The sequence below is a fragment of the Sitodiplosis mosellana genome, unplaced genomic scaffold, assembly GCF_009176505.1.
Source record: "Sitodiplosis mosellana isolate CC-2019 unplaced genomic scaffold, AAFC_SMos_1.0 Smas_scaffold_80, whole genome shotgun sequence".
NCBI classification, from domain to species: Eukaryota; Metazoa; Arthropoda; class Insecta; order Diptera; family Cecidomyiidae; genus Sitodiplosis; species Sitodiplosis mosellana.
The window spans coordinates 246754-263352 of record NW_022595322.1 but is presented as its reverse complement, the minus strand read 5'-3'; the positions used below and the strand labels follow the sequence as shown (position 1 = coordinate 263352).

The 16599-nt window shown below is 34.3% G+C and overlaps 4 protein-coding genes and 1 long non-coding RNA gene across 6 annotated transcripts in view; 2 read left to right on the top strand and 3 right to left on the bottom strand.

Moving 5' to 3' along the window:
* Positions 1 to 1366: 1366 nt before the first annotated feature.
* LOC129570801 (glucose dehydrogenase [FAD, quinone]-like) lies at positions 1367 to 9437 on the bottom strand. 2 transcript variants are annotated; one of them, XM_055450525.1, is made up of 8 exons: positions 9324 to 9437; positions 3987 to 4191; positions 3779 to 3912; positions 3540 to 3644; positions 2919 to 3470; positions 2009 to 2808; positions 1809 to 1907; positions 1367 to 1487 (listed from the first exon to the last, which is right to left on the bottom strand). In XM_055450525.1, the coding sequence occupies exons 2-8, from the start codon at positions 4144 to 4146 to the stop codon at positions 1382 to 1384; spliced, it is 1956 nt and encodes a 651-aa protein (XP_055306500.1). In that variant the 5' UTR covers positions 4147 to 4191; positions 9324 to 9437; the 3' UTR covers positions 1367 to 1381. The 2 variants fall into 2 exon arrangements, with proteins under 2 accessions (XP_055306500.1, XP_055306499.1); XM_055450524.1 differs by having other exon boundaries at positions 9320 to 9416.
* Positions 8951 to 11145, top strand: LOC129570805 (uncharacterized). Its single transcript, XM_055450529.1, has 5 exons — positions 8951 to 9059; positions 9480 to 9705; positions 9768 to 9916; positions 10017 to 10283; positions 10706 to 11145. The coding sequence occupies exons 1-5, from the start codon at positions 8996 to 8998 to the stop codon at positions 11143 to 11145; spliced, it is 1146 nt and encodes a 381-aa protein (XP_055306504.1). The 5' UTR covers positions 8951 to 8995.
* On the bottom strand, positions 9780 to 10817 carry LOC129570807 (uncharacterized). The gene is made up of 3 exons (XR_008688168.1): positions 10683 to 10817; positions 9990 to 10567; positions 9780 to 9904 (listed from the first exon to the last, which is right to left on the bottom strand). It is a non-coding gene; the product is annotated as an uncharacterized LOC129570807 (long non-coding RNA).
* A 15-nt stretch (positions 11146 to 11160) lies between the features above and the next one.
* On the top strand, positions 11161 to 14829 carry LOC129570806 (protein KTI12 homolog). Its single transcript, XM_055450530.1, has 3 exons — positions 11161 to 11619; positions 11698 to 12029; positions 14460 to 14829. The coding sequence occupies exons 1-3, from the start codon at positions 11355 to 11357 to the stop codon at positions 14730 to 14732; spliced, it is 870 nt and encodes a 289-aa protein (XP_055306505.1). The 5' UTR covers positions 11161 to 11354; the 3' UTR covers positions 14733 to 14829.
* The window catches only part of LOC129570804 (carnosine N-methyltransferase), an 8322-nt gene continuing 5513 nt past the window's right edge, over positions 13791 to 16599 (bottom strand). The window contains exons 9-10 of the mRNA XM_055450528.1: positions 15730 to 15868; positions 13791 to 15515 (exon numbers count right to left, since the gene is read on the bottom strand). Of these exons, the coding sequence (XP_055306503.1) occupies positions 15339 to 15515; positions 15730 to 15868 (316 nt within the window). The 3' untranslated portion in view covers positions 13791 to 15338. The remainder of the gene's footprint in view (positions 15516 to 15729; positions 15869 to 16599) is intronic.

Sequence of the window (16599 nt, the reverse complement as noted above, 5' to 3'; positions counted from 1 at the left end):
TTCATTTTCAAAGATGAAATTTCCAGTCACATCCTGAACTGTGCATTGAACGGTTGACAAGTGAATCACAAAATCTATTTCAAAAAAAGTATTGAAAATAATCATCAGCCCGATTGTGCGTCATCGTGTCAATATCCGCCGCATTGCAAAGTGTACGTTGGACGATACCAAATTGATTCGGGTGACACTCAAGTCATGACCATAGGTGCCACTTGGCATGAATCTTATGTCAAAATGGATATGGTAAAGTCAAAGTTTGACTCCATATTGAATGTAACCGATTCGGGATTTATTCATACCATGAAAATTCCATTGTCATCACCAAATGTCCAGATACTTGCATTGCCGAGTCGTAGTGCGGAAGATTATGAAATTGTGACTATTTCTGGTTGGGGCGGAGAGCTTGATGTTGGTTTCAAGGATGAACCTAAAGTAAGCACAAACATACATCCGATTACTCTTTGTTGAACACATTTTTTTTGCAATGAACACAGAGATTGTTCCATTAATTAACATGAAAATTTTTAATAATTGTAAAATTGTTCCCGTGTTTTGCAGAAAAAACCGAGGCTAAAATATGGAGATGCGATGGCACGACATTGGATTTCTTGGCCGCCAGGACAATTTCCCGTTTTAAGAATAAACAAATCGTCAGCAGATGTTTTCCCTTGCATATCGGACATGGGTGAGAAACTATTGGGTTATTGATCAACTTTTGAATTTATAAATTAAATTTTCAAAGAAATTTTGTAATTTTTTTTTGCTTGCACCATTAATTTCCAAGACGGAGCCCGAAGAATTGCATGGAGTCGGTAGTTTTGAGCTCTTTTTGGAAGTGTATTCTAGCGGCAATGTGTACTTCAACATCTTTGCCCACTTGAACTGGATTACAATGTGGATTAACCGTACCGGATTCCTGGATAAAAAAGAATACGTTGATAAAATCGATGAAAATGGGGGCATTCACAGCTGTGCCTATGTATTAACGGAGGACTCCGTTTAAATCATCATTATACTCATTGCATTTGCTTTGTTCAACTGAAATGATTTTTTACATACAGTTGAATATCAATTATTTTCCAGCGTTGAACATATTTTTCGGTAATAAAATACCATTTGGGTTGTTTTTCAAAATGGATGTATGTATCCAACTATCTACTAACTCCATGTAATTGATCAATCTAAAATAGTTTTGATTTTGATAGATTTTGAACAAAATGAGATTGAATAAATAGCATCTGAATCATTTCCAAATAAATTACGTTCTGAACCATTCATTCATTTATTATCGCTCATAATATATTATCCAATTTATTGGACACGAATTGAGTACGAATTTATTGTGTAAAATTGCAAAAAAAAAGTATTTCAACATAACAAATTAAGGTAATATTTTTATTGTTCTGTTAATTAATTGACTAATTACAGCTTCTCCTTTTTCCAGCAAAGATGACACCAAATTATTCTTCTTCGGCGGTGGCTTAGTCCTAGGGGGAAGACACGATTAGTAAACTATAATCTAATTAGAGAATATTAACAACTAAAACGTTTTCTTTACATGGCAAATGCATTGCCCATACATTCTTTATGGAGATTTTTGTATTGCCTTATTTCTATTGTTTGTCAATACAAACAACAAAAAAATTAACAAAACTAAAATCTCCATAACGAATGTATGGGCAATGTAGAACTAAATCGCGAACATTTTACGTAAACATTACAAGATATTAGTACTTTTATTCGACTTTTCGATTCTTAGTTAGAGAAATTAAATTAGAAAATAGGATCAATATTAAAATCGTGTCTACCCCGTAGAATTAGCCCATGTTTCTTTGATAAGATCAGCCGCTTTTTCGGCAATCATAACCGTTGGTGCAGTTATGTGTCCCGTCGTAATGTATGGAATACTAGAAGAAAAAAAGAAATCAAACAACGATTCAAACTCCATTCGAATTGAAATGAAAGCGAGACAGAAATATCTCAACTTACAAATGATTTAGTTACTTACACGCTGGAATCAACGACTCTGAGATGGTTGATACCCTTGACACGAAGTTCCGTATCAACTACAGCTGTTGGATCGTTTTCTGCTCCCATTCTACATGTGCCCACGTGATGCATACCAGCTGATGTCAACTGATGGAGATAGCATTTCCAGTAATCATCTGTATCGTATGTGTAGTCACTATCACAGGCTTCCAATGGAATTCGAACTGGTGTAGCATTATACTTTTGAAAAGCTTGAGTTTCCGAATAAGAATTTTGTTCTTTGGTTGCTTTCACAAAATTAATCAAGTCCGTTTCATTGGCAAAGTAATTTGGATCGATGATTGGATAATTGTATGGATTGGTTCCGTTTAATTTAAGTGTTCCACGTGATTTGGGTTGTGAATAGTAGATGAATGTACCGAGAATATCGTGTTCAACATTTGCATCTAAAACTGCTTTGAAAGCGGTTGCATTCAAGCTTAACACTTGGAGAAGAGCTGCCAAATCGGTGGTATCTTTAGCGAAAGTAAAGTAAATGTTTTCATGATTTGGATATGCAGCCGTTGGGTCTGTGTTCAAAAATGAAGCTAATGCGAGTGGTTCTGCATATGGCCCGCTGTTATGAATAGCCCATTGATACGTATAATCGAGAGAATCTGTGGGTGATGTTTCGACAACACCATCGGCTTGAGCAAAAATCAAAACGGTGACGTGATCTTGTAGATTTTCACCGACTGGCAAATCTTTTTTTACTGTAATATCGAGTGCTTCTAATTGATCAGCCGGCCCAACTCCTGATAACATGAGCAATTTAGGGCTCTGAGAGAGAAGATAGAAAGAAATGAGTAAATGAAGTATTGAAGCAATACGAGGATCTATGTACATTTTTTTTATGATAAAAAAGAACAAAATATTCATATTTTACGTACTTCGATTACACCAGCCGATAAAATCACCTCTTTCGATGCATATGCTGTATACGAATCTCCATCGAAATCGAATTCAACTCCAGTGGCGGTATTTGTACCGTCGATCAGAACCTTTGTAACATACGAATTTTTCAAGACAAACAAATTTGTTCGATTTTGTACTGGATTTATGAAGGCTGTGACTGTGCTCTCACGTCGACCATTGGCTCCCATGAATTGAAACGAAGCAATTCCTGTCTGAGTCGCACCATTTGGATCTAGATTGACGTTCACATTTTTTTCGACAGCAGCATCAATGAACAGCTGAGTTGCTGATGTTACATTTCCCAAGAAGCTCACTTTCATTGGACCCGAGCCGTTGTGATATTGGGCTGAGTCACCTTCCAAAAATGGTTTCCACAAATTATGTTCCGATTTCTTGAAATATGGCAAAACACTATCATAATCCCAACCATCACAACCGTTGGCAGCCCATGTGTCGTAGTTGTCGCGGTTACCACGGGAATAGTATAACCCATTCAAACTTGTTGTTCCGCCCAACATTTTTCCACGCTATTTTAGAAAGGAAAAGTTTATTTTGAGGAAATTTTGAAGAAAAAAACTCATTATTTATAGTCCTACCGATATCTGACACAATCCTCCGTTACTTAAGCAACCACGAGTTGCATACGATGAATAAAGATAATCCACAGGGCTATGTACCAGCGAACCGTAGAGACCAGGTGCCTATTGGTTTGAATGGGAAATTGATTGGGAAAAATTGATTGAATGAAAAATAAATAGAAACAATCAAACATCGGTGGAGCATTCAATTGCTATTAAGCGCTAATGGAACCGAAAAAAAAACTGATGGTTATTACCTCTGATTCAAACGGTGGATCGCCGCCAGCCTCAATCAGCAGTACTTTGTGATCAGGATTTTCACTCAGTCTACTAGCAACCACAGAACCACCAGCACCAGACCCAACAACGATGAAATCGAATTGCAGATTATCTATAGTTCGATAGAAAGGAAGAGTTGATTATGTAAACGTTTTTGAAGAATACAAATCTTTATCTATAACCAACCGGCAGAAAACGTCGAGGAATTTGCATAGTTTTCTGGAAATTTATCTGCTGAATAAAGAGCACACTGGGCCGCTAATATTGTGCTGACTAATGAAGCAAACATTGAATCGGCAGAACCAAGACTGTTGGTCGTACATTGTGCTCCTGTACACGAACTCATTTTTGGATTTTTTTTTTAAATACAAAATCTTTTTCGATGTAAAATCTGTGGAAGAATCGAAAAAAAAAACAAATAAAAAATTTGTTGAATAAAAAATTCTAATTGCACTTTTTATATGAACAATTTCGATAGAAAAATTAAGCAAATAAAGTGTTTGGCAAAACAAAAATCTACGTAATTTCAAATATAATTCCTCTAAACTATAATCTGTTTTAAATGCGTTGTATTTATTGGACACGTGCCTTTCTAAATTTGATAAATTTGTTTTTTTGCACCTTTATCTTTATCTTTATTTCCTAAAACTGAATAGTTTTACTGAACAACACTCGTCAATCTCTCACAAGTCGAGAGACGGAATGATGATTGTAGGATGGAATCGGTTCCTTATAAAGCCAAATTTTGATATCATGGCGAATAAAAAAAATCTTTTCTCCCCACTGCGGACGGAAACTAATTGTTTGAATTTGCTTACGATATAATTTATCACAACGAGGCAAGTGAGAAGAGCTGATTTGGCTAGTTAGATGAAATATGGTGTGCTGACATAATATTGTTGTGCTGTACGTAGCACGTATTTACTCTTTTTTTTTTTAAATAAAATGAAAACCGAATTCCAACTTGAGGGAATAAATTGAACCGATGAGAATAGTTTACAGACATGATCGAAGTGTTGACAAAAGTGGAACTTGAATTCATTTACTCACAAAAAAGAGATTCTAACCCGTAAATGCAGTTTCAATTACGGTATGATTCAAACTTAAAGGGTTTCGAACGAAGGGAACTTTGGATGAAGGGTGGTATTACGTATCGTGTATTCACGTTCTAGTATATCAACTTGGTTTTCTTTCATGCGACGGATTTGGGCGCTTTCAAATTTCGACATGATGTGTAATTTATTCTAAGCCATTCATAAGCTGTTTGAAAAAAATAGTGCGTAAAAGGATAAATCTGCAAACACATCGAATCTGCAAACACATCGAAACTGATGTGTAAATAAAATATGATTCCATTTTTGCGAAAAAATTCAAAATATTTACTTTGTTACGTTAATTTAAACAATCAAATCTGGTTTTTGATAACATATCGCATTCTTTAATAAAGCATCTCCATTATACGAAAATACGGAAACACATGTTATTTACTTTTATTTGCATCATTCATTGAAATAAATTAAATCGGTGAAAAAACACCGCATACCAAATGTGGGCTACTTGTAACTGTTTTCGTTTTGAATTGGTTCAAGTGATTAGGCATAGAATCGTTGAACTGGAGATTATGAGCTTTTTAAGCACCATTCAGCTGCTATGAAGTTCGTTTATTATGGGTTACAATTTCGATATCAATTGCAATCATATCTTGATTAATAGGTACGGTCAATATCGAATCCGGTATCGAATGCAGAAACCCAAAAACGCAGAAAAAAAATTTGCAGAAAAAAAAATTGCAGAAAGAAAAAATGCAGAAAAACAAAATGCAGAAACCCAAAAACGCAGAAAGAAAAAATGCAGAAAAAAAATTTGCAGAAAAGAAAAACATGCAGAAAACCAAAAACGCAGAAAAATTGAAAAAATACGATTTTTTCGAAAATTTGTTGACCACAATAGATTTCACATTTCGACGCGAGTTTTTTTAATCTGGCATATCAGCCGAATAAGTGCCAGGCAATAGTTTAGGCCGCCCGGAGTTCATAATGGGCCATGGTTTTGGGTAAAGGTGCTTCTGCCGGGAATTGATGACCTTAGGCGTTCCCACATTTCAGGAAGAACTAATTTCTTGACGAAACTTAGTTTTTACACCAGTACTCCGGTAATTATTGGTTTTTACCTATCTATTCAAGAAGTTATTTGTTCAGACGATCACGCAGAAGCGATTCTGTACTCTCAAAGCTACAATATGTTTGAGAAAATGGGTTGAAATGGGTAAATTTCGTGGAAAATGAGGAAAAATGGTCAAAATTAGTTGCTGTAGTAACATTTATAAGTTTTGAAATGTACGGTTCAACACTTGAATGTCAGATTTTAGTTGCTGGCGAGCCGATATTAACCTCATACTTCGTTTTGGTGAAAACGAAAAAAATGGGTCCCTGAACACTTGAACACTGGTTTTCCTACAAAGAGCATCATTCCTATTGTAGCGAAGAATCGTGCTTTTTGACAGATGTACTAAATTGAATGTTTTCAATGTCGCCATCTGTTGTTGGTGATACAAATATCTTATCACATGGTTCTGATGAAGATTTTATTTATTGTTTATACAATTTTATTCAAAATCACTTTTTCATTCATAAACTCAATTCAGAAAAGAAATCAGAGTTATTTCAACAGTCGAGTTATTTTGTATGCAAAATGCCTAAAACATAAGAGTGAGAAAATTGTCATCATCGAGTTTACATGGTACGACCAATTTCAAGTAATGCAACTTTGTTTTGAAAACACTAGTAAAAAATAATAAATGGCAAATCATTCTTTTGTCTCTTTGTGGACATTAATTCCCACATTTTCGATAGAAAGTGAATTTTTTCACACAACTCATAATTTCACAATCACGTGTTTAGTACATTTCATTGTTCAATACCGATATTGAACACACCCTAACATCAGCAATGGTATCTGTCAAACTTTACGCTCTGAAAATGACATTCATAGCAAACATTTAAAAACAGTCAATATTTTATTTTTTTAATTTTCATTTGGGAAAACTAACATAACATTCACTTTCGAAATCATACCAAATACTTGAGTTCATTTTTACGGATCTAACGAAATATTTGAAAATGATCGTGCCGAAACGATACAACCGAATTGTATAGTAACAGCACCACCTCGGCACGACAATTTTCAAATATTTCGTTAGATCCGTAAAAATGAACTCAAGTATTTGAAAATGGTCGTGCCGAAACGATGCAACCGAATTGTATAGTAACAGCACCACCTCGGCACGACAATTTTCAAATATTTCGTTAGATCCGTAAAAATGAATTCAAGTATTTGAAAATGGTCGTGCCGAAACGATACAACCGAATTGTATAGTAACAGCACCACCTCGGCACGACAATTTTCAAATATTTCGTTAGATCCGTAAAAATGAACTCAAATATTTGGTATGATTTCGAAAGTGAATGTTATGTTAGTTTTCCCAAATAAAAATTAAAAAAATAAAATATTGACTGTTTTTAAATGTTTGCTATGAATGTCATTTTCAGAGCGTAAAGTTTGACAGATACCATTGCTGATGTTAGGGTGTGTTCAATATCGGTATTGAACAATGAAATGTACTAAACACGTGATTGTGAAATTATGAGTTGTGTGAAAAAATTCACTTTCTATCGAAAATGTGGGAATTAATGTCCACAAAGAGACAAAAGAATGATTTGCCATTTATTATTTTTTACTAGTGTTTTCAAAACAAAGTTGCATTACTTGAAATTGGTCATGCCGTGTAAACTTGATGATGACAATTTTCTCACTCTTATGTTTTAGGCATTTTGCATGCAAAATAACTCGACTGTTGAAATAACTCTGATTTCTTTTCTGAATTGAGTTTATGAATGAAAAAGTGATTTTGAATAAAATTGTATAAACAATAAATAAAATCTTCATCAGAACCATATGATAAGATATTTGTATCACCAACAACAGATGGCGACATTGAAAACATTCAATTTAGTACATCTGTCAAAAAGCACGAAAAGGTTTCAGGTTCTTTGGTCTCAAATCGACATTTCTTCATAAAACTATCGATCAATTGAAAGATTGATACAAAATCACATTTTTGGCATACAAAACCCTAGTTGTCCAAGACAAAAACGTCGTTAGAGACCGTTTCCGACCACTTTTCTAACACCACTGACAAAAAAAATTTGGAAAATTTTTTTTTTCCACTGATCCACCAACTCACCAAAACGAAGTATGGGGTTAATACTACAGCAACTAATTTTGACCATTTTTCCTCATTTTTCACGAAATTTACCCATTTCAACCCATTTTCTAAAACATATTGTAGCTTTGAGAGTACAGAATCGCTTCTGCGTGATCGTCTGAACAAATAACTTCTTGAATGGATAGGTAAAAAACCAATAATTACCGGAGTACTGGTGTAAAAACTAAGTTTCGTCAAGAAATTCGTTCTTCCTGAAATGTGGGAACGCCCAAGGTCATTAATTCCTGGCAGAAGCACCTTTACCCAAAACCATGGCCCATTATGAACTCCGTGCGGCCTAAACTATTGCCTGGCACTTATTCGGCTGATGTGCCAGATTAAAAAAACACGCGTCGGACTGTGAAATCTATTGTGGTCAACAAATTTTCGAAAAAATCGTATTTTTTCAATTTTTCTGCGTTTTTGGTTTTCTGCATTTTTTTCTTTTCTGCAAATTTTTTTTCTGCATTTTTTCTTTCTGCGTTTTTGGATTTCTGCATTTTGTTTTTCTGCATTTTTTCTTTCTGCAATTTTTTTTTCTGCAAAATTTTTTTCTGCGTTTTTGGGTTTCTGCATTTTTTTTTCTGCATTCCATTCGGATACCGTCAATATCAGTATCGATGAACGAGATGAAGATGCTACATTTCCTAAGAAACTCACTCTTGGTGGGCCATTATAATTAATAATAATAAATTGAATTAGGCTGAATCACCTTCCAAAAGCGATTCATACAAGTTTTATTTGGCCTTTTTGAAATATTGCAACCGACCCATAATTACGAAATTCTTGACATCAAAACAATGAACAACTGTATTTGCTTTGATGTGATCGCACTCAGTATTGCACTGAATAAATTACACGTTCCGTCGAAAACTCTCTTGGACAAAAATGGTTTCGATTCTTTAAAAAAATCAGTCGCAGAATAGCTTCAATGGAGTGCAGTTCAAAAATGAAGTTGATTGTGATTTTGATCATTTTTGTTGATCTCACACTTGGTTGGAATTTTATTCATATTTTCGATTTTTTTTTGTTAAGAAAATTAAAGTTAAGTAGATTCATTTGGTTTATGAGTATCAAGTCATTGTTGATAGCTCACAACTTTCTAATAACTCATAAATAAATTTATTGAAGTTTAAAGAAAGAAAATTTCGTCCATAAGAAAATATGTTCTTAGTGTCTGTGTATGAATCTCTGCTAAACATTGCTATCATTAATAAAACGTAAAGTTGTTAATTCTAAAAATAGTTTAACTTACGTACTAAGTACGCAAGACGTTTTCATTGTTCCTGACGTCAAGAGATGTCATTTATAGATGGAATTCATAAACTGTTGAAATCTTCGTTGAAAATTCGTTCCATTTCTTCACTCCGACATAGACAATACGTTGAATAAACTCAATTTTAAATTTTCCACAGCACATTATCCAATAAGAGGATGTGGAGCAAGATTACTTCCCAGAAATTTTAAGCAATGTCACTCCAGACGGGATTCAATCAACTGCATACCATTTCCACAGTTAATTAATTTAAATTGGGATACCGCTCAATTCGGTCTACGCGTTTTAATCGGTCAGTTAATATGTAATTTCCTTCCGAAAGAAAACGAATTACCCTCACAAGTTTATTTCATTGTCTATCAAAAGTAAGGTGAAAATTTATTCAATTTCAAAATCTGATCATTTTAAAGAATTTAATTTCTTGAAGGAAAAAACTTGCCCGTGTGGTGGTTGCAAGCAAAATGTTAAAGAATCCACATAAATATGTACGGAGGTCAGCACGGTGCATTCGATTTTTAATTGGAGGATGGGCAACAGATTGTACAATCGATCCCAATGATGTGCCTAAAGAGTATAGTAAATATATACAAATTGAAATTGTTCAAATTACAATTAAAAAGATGAATTTTTATTATAAACAATCGATCACCTTTGATCCATTTCACAAATCTTACAGATTGGCTAACGTACTCAGCAGAGAGTTTAAATTGTCGTACCGATTGCATTGTGATTATTGTTTACTGGGGCAAAATTAGCGGAAATGATTACGCTTGCCTGGCTGGATTTATGCTTAAGCCATTGGGCGAGTTAATTGGAAGGGTTATAATGAAACTCGGGGATCCATCCATAGTTAGTTTATCGGGACATAGTCTTGGCGCGCATATCGGTGGATTCGCATGCAGACATGTCATTCGAATGGGTGGTCGTGTCAAAGAAATGGCAGGTAAATTTTATTGGAAAATTTGGAAAAAAATTTTTTTGACACACTCTCAATGGTAATCAGTATGTAAATGTAAAAGACTGTTCGATATTGACTATAAAAAAAGAGGTTAGATATTCTGTCGAAATCCGTGTAAAATGTTTGTGAAATCTGATTTAGATTTTGTCTAGGCTATCATGTATGAATCAATGATGAACTTAATCACGATATGTGATAGGAATTATTTTTCACTTCGATCCAAAATATTGTCAATCTCCTTGGTTGTATAACTCGAATCAAGCCCATTGCTTCAGTAAAATGTCAAAAAATTTGTACAGTGTACACATTGATTAGTTCTATAAAATCCTGATTTGATCCAATGATGGCAGATCATTTCGAAAATCATTCAAAAGTAATAATTACTATATGTGCAAACTTTTTTTCAGCTTATGATGCGGCTGGTCCGTTAATCCAAGACAATGAGTGTTTATGGCAAGTTGGGTTGTTCGAATGTGGTATGGGCAAAGAATTGGCCAAAAGAACCATCTCAATCAACACCAATCCGCGTGAATTGGGAACGGGAAACATGAATTTGGCTCAAGTCAACATCCTCTGCAATCCACCCATCTACAATCAGCCTGGACTCACATTGACCGATCCGCTGTACAATCATTTTTTCGCTGGAATGTTGTGCGCAGCAATGAGTGCCGGCACAAAATGCTACGCCACTGATTACCCCGGCATAAATTTGAACCATTACGACAATTGTGAAATTCCACCTGGAACTTATAAATTATACACAGATAAATGCTTTCCATTTTGTTGTTATGAAGAGTCCACGTGCTCATCCCCATCTTCATCCACATCCAGCTCTTCTTCAAGTTAAATACAGAACCGATGAAATAAAACACATCACACACTGCGTCTCATTCAAACAGTAGACACTTTTAGTTTAGACAAACAAGTTTCGTTTACGTAAAGTATGACATTTCAATTGACAAACCCGTTTTGACAGTTGTTACATTTGTCATTTGTGCACACGTTTTGTTTAACTTTAGAACTACTTGAAAATTTAACTAAATAAATTATTTTAAAATGCCGTTGATAATTTTAACTGGATTTCCGTCTAGCGGCAAAACGAAACGAAGCAAAGAGTTGGCGGATTTTTTTCGGGAGCGTGGCAAAATGGTGCATATTGTTAGTGAAAATTTGTCAATACCAAAGGCTGGCTTTGCAAAGAATGTGTATTTTGCCGATTCACAAAAGGAGAAAATCGTTCGATCCGATCTCAAATCGGAAACGGTGCGATTGTTGACTAAGGATAATGTTGTGATTTTAGATGCTGCCAATTATATTAAAGGTGACGAATTTCTTTTTGAATCGATTTATGAATAGTCCCATTCAAAAAATTAATGAATTAATGAACTTTTTTCTTCAGGCTATCGGTATGAACTGTATTGCGCCAGCAAAGCCGCTCGATCTACACAGTGCACTGTGTTTTGTGCTATCCCGAAAGAAACAGCATGGAATCTTAATCAGAAAAGAAGTGGCGCTGATGTGGTTGAGTCCAGCGAAAGCGACAATTCGTCAATTCCATACACACGAGAAATCTTTGATGCACTCACACTTCGATATGAAGAACCGATAGCAAATAATCGATGGGATTCTCCACTGTTTACTCTACTACCCGAATCGAAGATACCCTTTGAAGACGTTTTTTCCGCTTTGTACGAAAAGAAACCACCACCACCAAATCTTGCTACACAAAATGTAAGCAATTTTTCCATTGATGCATTTTTCTGTAACAATTTTTTCAATTTTTCATCTTCCTTCTTTTATTCTCGATGAAGTAATGGTTTGGTATATAAGAAGCTGAGTTCAGTTTGAGTGCACGTATACATTCTGACTACATCGATTGAATAGGTCTTTGAATAAGACACGGCTGATTTATTAGATAACAAACATTGGACACAGTCTGTGTCATTGAATTTATTAGACTTTTACAGAAAGACCTTCCTGCTAGTTGAACTCATTCCCTTCGCAAGCCGCATTGAAAATAATTCTGGAACAAAAATTGATTGACCTCTCGGATGAACTTCAAATCAAAGAAATGGATAGAGTGCATTTTTCATTCGAATCAGCAAGAAATTTTCCATTTTCCATTCAAACCAGCATTTTGAGCTGCAGCCCACAGTTTTTTTTTACCTGATACGTACTGAAGTCCATGCTGCGTAGAAAAATTCTACGCAATTTTTTTGCATTTCGATGCAATTTATTGTGTCAAGCAGTATTGTAAGCTGAATCGTTGACGATGTAAACAATTAATTTTTGTAATTACGGTTAGTGATCTAATTGCGATTAAATACCCAAAATATCACATTGCAAATTCTAAATTGGGTCAAAATTTGACCGCAATTGTTCGCAAAAAATAAATTTTACGTGATGAATTTATTTCGTTGAAAAGATAAATTCTTTGAAGTCCACATGAGCCCATTGTAATAATTTATTCGTCGCATATGTTTACATTTACCATTTCACACAAAAAAATCTTCGTTTACTTCTTCGTAAACAAAAACTTGAGCCGATTTTATACGTGTTGTGCCATTTAAATTGCTTAGACTCGCTAAAAGCGACAAAAACACAGAAATACGCTGAATAGTCATATAACAATCTAAAATGATAGCGTTATATATACACACATTTCGTGTGAACTCGTGCAAAAAAAAAAAGAAGAACCATGTGGGAGCACATTAGATCAGTATATGTATCATACACAAATTGTAAATAGAGAAGAAGATCAGCACAAAAGAGACAACGAAAGCGGTAAACAAAATCTAAACACACGTACGATAGACGAATTCGATGAATTCGGTTTATTGTGCTTACAATTTTGCCAAACAATTTACACTCTCATCAACACATATCTAGGTGTTTTTCGACGTTTTTATTTTCGCGCGCGCCGAATGTAAAACGTGTGTACATTGTACAACGCAGACGAATGACAATATAATTTATCGAGAGACATTCAGTCGCTTTATCAACTGATAAATGCCATTGCTTTCGACAATTTTGTACGGTAAACAACTGAAAAAAAATGAGCGTAAACAACGGAAAAAACAAAATTTGGCAATCGACATTTTTGGAGAAAAAAAATTTCTTTTCTGAGAGTAATTTTTTTGTCAAGAATTTTTTTCATTTTCAAGAAAAAAAATTCAAAAAATTCCGGGAAAATTCCAAGAAATTTTCCGTGGTTCGAACACAAATTGACATTCCATCCGAAAAAATAATAATTTTGAAGGAAATTTTTCAAAATTTATTTCGAAATATTCCAAACCTGTTTAGGTCAAAAAAATTTGGTTTACCCAAAAGACGATTTACCTTTTTAAACGTGCACCTAAAATTGTTCCTATTTATTAATACCCTAAATTTGTCCATAATTCAGAGTTCAAATATTCCCCAAATCTGTCCATAAATCAGATTCCAGATATTGCTGAAATAAGAATAATTCCAATAAAAAAAAACAAAAGTGGCTGTAGGTTTTTATTGCTGACTTTGATAGAATTTATTTGTTGTAACTTTTTAAAAGTTCATGATTTGATTAATGTGCGGATGAAATCGTTAATTCAATATAGCATTTTTTTTTGTAGTTTGCGGACTAGTATTTGTATATGCATATGTTGTTGTTGTTGTAATCGTTAAATGTTGTTAAATCAAATGAGTGTTTGCCTCTTCAGAATGAAGTGAATTGCCACCCGTTCGCCGTTGCAATGGCGAAAATGGTTCGTGGTATGATGTCGTGTGAAAATTCAATTCAAATGGCGAATGATGATATTGCGTGTCAAATCGAGGAACTTAGAGTTCAAGAAAAAAAAAAAGGTTAATATGATGTGTTTGTGTGCACTTAAACCTAAACGAATTTGTTTTGTCTCCATTATATTAATGTAAATTTGTAACTTGTGGTTTTTTTCTCTCTTCATTTTATACAAATGATAAAGATAAAATCTATAAACTATATTAAATTGTTTAAAAAAAAAACAAATGATGTGGAAAACGTCTAATTGTTGACATTTTACTTATTCAATCCAGCTTCATAAAACTTAATCACTTGTTCGAAATTTATATAGAAAACAAAATTTGCTTTTTTTATTTGTTTAAAGTAATAAAAATCGTCTTTCTCTCTGTTTATCTATCTCAAAACAGGCACCAATGACCTCAACAAATTATCTGTACGAAATGGATAAGCTGACGCAAGAAATAACCAACACTGTGATATCAGCGCGTAAAATTGGCGTCATGGGACCCGTTCAAATTCGTGACAATTTACATGTCAAAATACCAGCCACTGTAAATGCCAGTCAATTAAATAAGTTGCGCCGGCAATTTCTCAACTACAATAAAATGCATTCAGCTGGCGGTCACAACTTAGACAAAGCACCCGATCTATTCGTACAGTTTTTGAATGCCAATTTTTGAGCGAATTTTCATGTATTTTTTCTTTCTTCTTGGTTTTCGAAATAAAATTTACTCTTTCCAAACGAAGATTGAAAAAAAAAAAATAATTATCAACAAATTTAGAGTGTTTTTTTCTCTCTTATTATTTTCCCTGAATGTGTTATTCATTTTGGTTTGGAAGCCGAAATGACTTATTTTTTCTAAATTTTTTATCTTTCTGCAATTTTGCATTAAATTTTCAAATCAATTCTCATTTCAAATAAGAATTTTGACCAAAAAAGAAACTTATCTCATCCTAATATCATGTTTTTTTTTTCATTTCCATAAATCTACTGGCGTTACAATCTAATCCGGCGGTTCTTGTACAAAAAAAAATGACACTTCTTTTTTCGTTCTATTCATATTTTCGACCACTTTTCGTTCGATTTCTAGTCAACTACAATACTTAAGAGCAAAAAAAAAAAACAATTCAATATGGATGATTTTTATCAATATGAAATCATCATTGTAACACAATTATGTCATTTATCAGGTTGTTGTTGTTGTTGTTGATGATTTGTTTCATTTTGTTTTTATTTGGTGACTGCTTATTTAGTGTATTGGCTTTTATTCGAAGCGACTGCATACTTAATGATGTCCATGTCCATTTGAATCATTTGACTTATCACTATTACCGTTTTGGTATTCATCGTCATCATTCATCAAAAGTGGCTTTTGACACACGAAAAATACACTTAAATATTCACTTTGCTGCATTGACCGTGGATTTTGAGCGTATTTTGTCTTAATGCCCGTCTCGTTTTTCTGTTGGGGAAATTTTTTTTTGTAAATTTTTCTTCATTTCTCCACATGTTTTCTTCAATTTTGGTCAAAATGAACATAGATATTCGGGTAGCGGTCATACCTCCTCGGATGGACAGCATGCTTCTGTATTTTTTTTTTTTAAATTAGAGTATGCTGTCCGTCCGGGGTGTTATGACCGCCACTCAAAAAATTCGAATCAAGTCTGAATATTTACCAAAATTGTAAATCCGACGGCGCGGATGATCAAGAGCAGATCTTCGTAGGATGGTTCAATGCTTCCTTCACCTGAAACATCGCTATAGTGATATAATAATGGCCCCAAATTAACCCAAATTGCCCCTGGGCGGAGTATCCTAAGGAAAAAATGAAAAATAAAAACATACTTTCATCAATGGATGGTGCCAAAATAAGCCTACAATTCAGCCCATTGAATTATTTTTCATTTATTTCTTCAATGCGAATTTATCGTTTCTTATCTTCGTTGTCACCATGCTTATCAATTTGTGCATGATGGGAGAAATTTTTTTTTCCGGCAATACCTTTGAACTGTGGCCGAAAAAAGTCTTATCTGAGCCGTTCATATCGCTACGACGTGTCAACATGGACTTCCGAGCCGATTACAGTGTAAAAATGCAAGTCAAGTCACCGAAACGAAAAAAAGCGGATTTATCAACCAAAACAAGCCTTTAAAACCGAAGAAGATGATGCAATTCGCCGATTGGATTGCATTCAACGAGCAAATTGGGCAGTTACGTAACGGGGGCCGCATAGAGGCATTTTTGCTGCTAGCAAAAATAGCAATCATCAAAACGAGAGAAAAAGTCTACGTACACGTATGACGTCAAAGTGAATAATCTCTTATGGTGTGTACGAAACAGAAAATTGTAAACAAATTGCTGCGGCGATAAATGCGAAAGTATAGAGTTATATCGGGCGGACACGGGCGAACGCGAAGTCGAATGTGATAAGACTGAGAAAGCGAGAATTGATTTGTGCAAATTTTTTCCTTTCAAATTATTTGTTACATTTTTTTGTTCTCTCTCTCTCTCTCTCTCTCTCTCTCTCTCTCTCTCTCTCTCTCTCT

Coding starts and splice junctions, on each gene's coding strand:
- LOC129570801 (XM_055450525.1), bottom strand. CDS start 4,146: ATGAGTTCGTGTACAGGAGCACAATGTACGACCAACAGTCTTGGTTCT. Junction 3,645..3,778: donor ATCCACCGTTTGAATCAGAG/GTAATAACCATC, acceptor TCAAACCAATAG/GCACCTGGTCTCTACGGTTC. Junction 3,471..3,539: donor GAGGATTGTGTCAGATATCG/GTAGGACTATAA, acceptor TTTCTAAAATAG/CGTGGAAAAATGTTGGGCGG.
- LOC129570806 (XM_055450530.1), top strand. CDS start 11,355: ATGCCGTTGATAATTTTAACTGGATTTCCGTCTAGCGGCAAAACGAAA. Junction 11,620..11,697: donor TGCTGCCAATTATATTAAAG/GTGACGAATTTC, acceptor TTTTTTCTTCAG/GCTATCGGTATGAACTGTAT. Junction 12,030..14,459: donor CAAATCTTGCTACACAAAAT/GTAAGCAATTTT, acceptor ATCTCAAAACAG/GCACCAATGACCTCAACAAA.
- LOC129570805 (XM_055450529.1), top strand. CDS start 8,996: ATGGAGTGCAGTTCAAAAATGAAGTTGATTGTGATTTTGATCATTTTT. Junction 9,060..9,479: donor TTTTGTTGATCTCACACTTG/GTTGGAATTTTA, acceptor AATTTTCCACAG/CACATTATCCAATAAGAGGA. Junction 9,917..10,016: donor TGATGTGCCTAAAGAGTATA/GTAAATATATAC, acceptor CAAATCTTACAG/ATTGGCTAACGTACTCAGCA.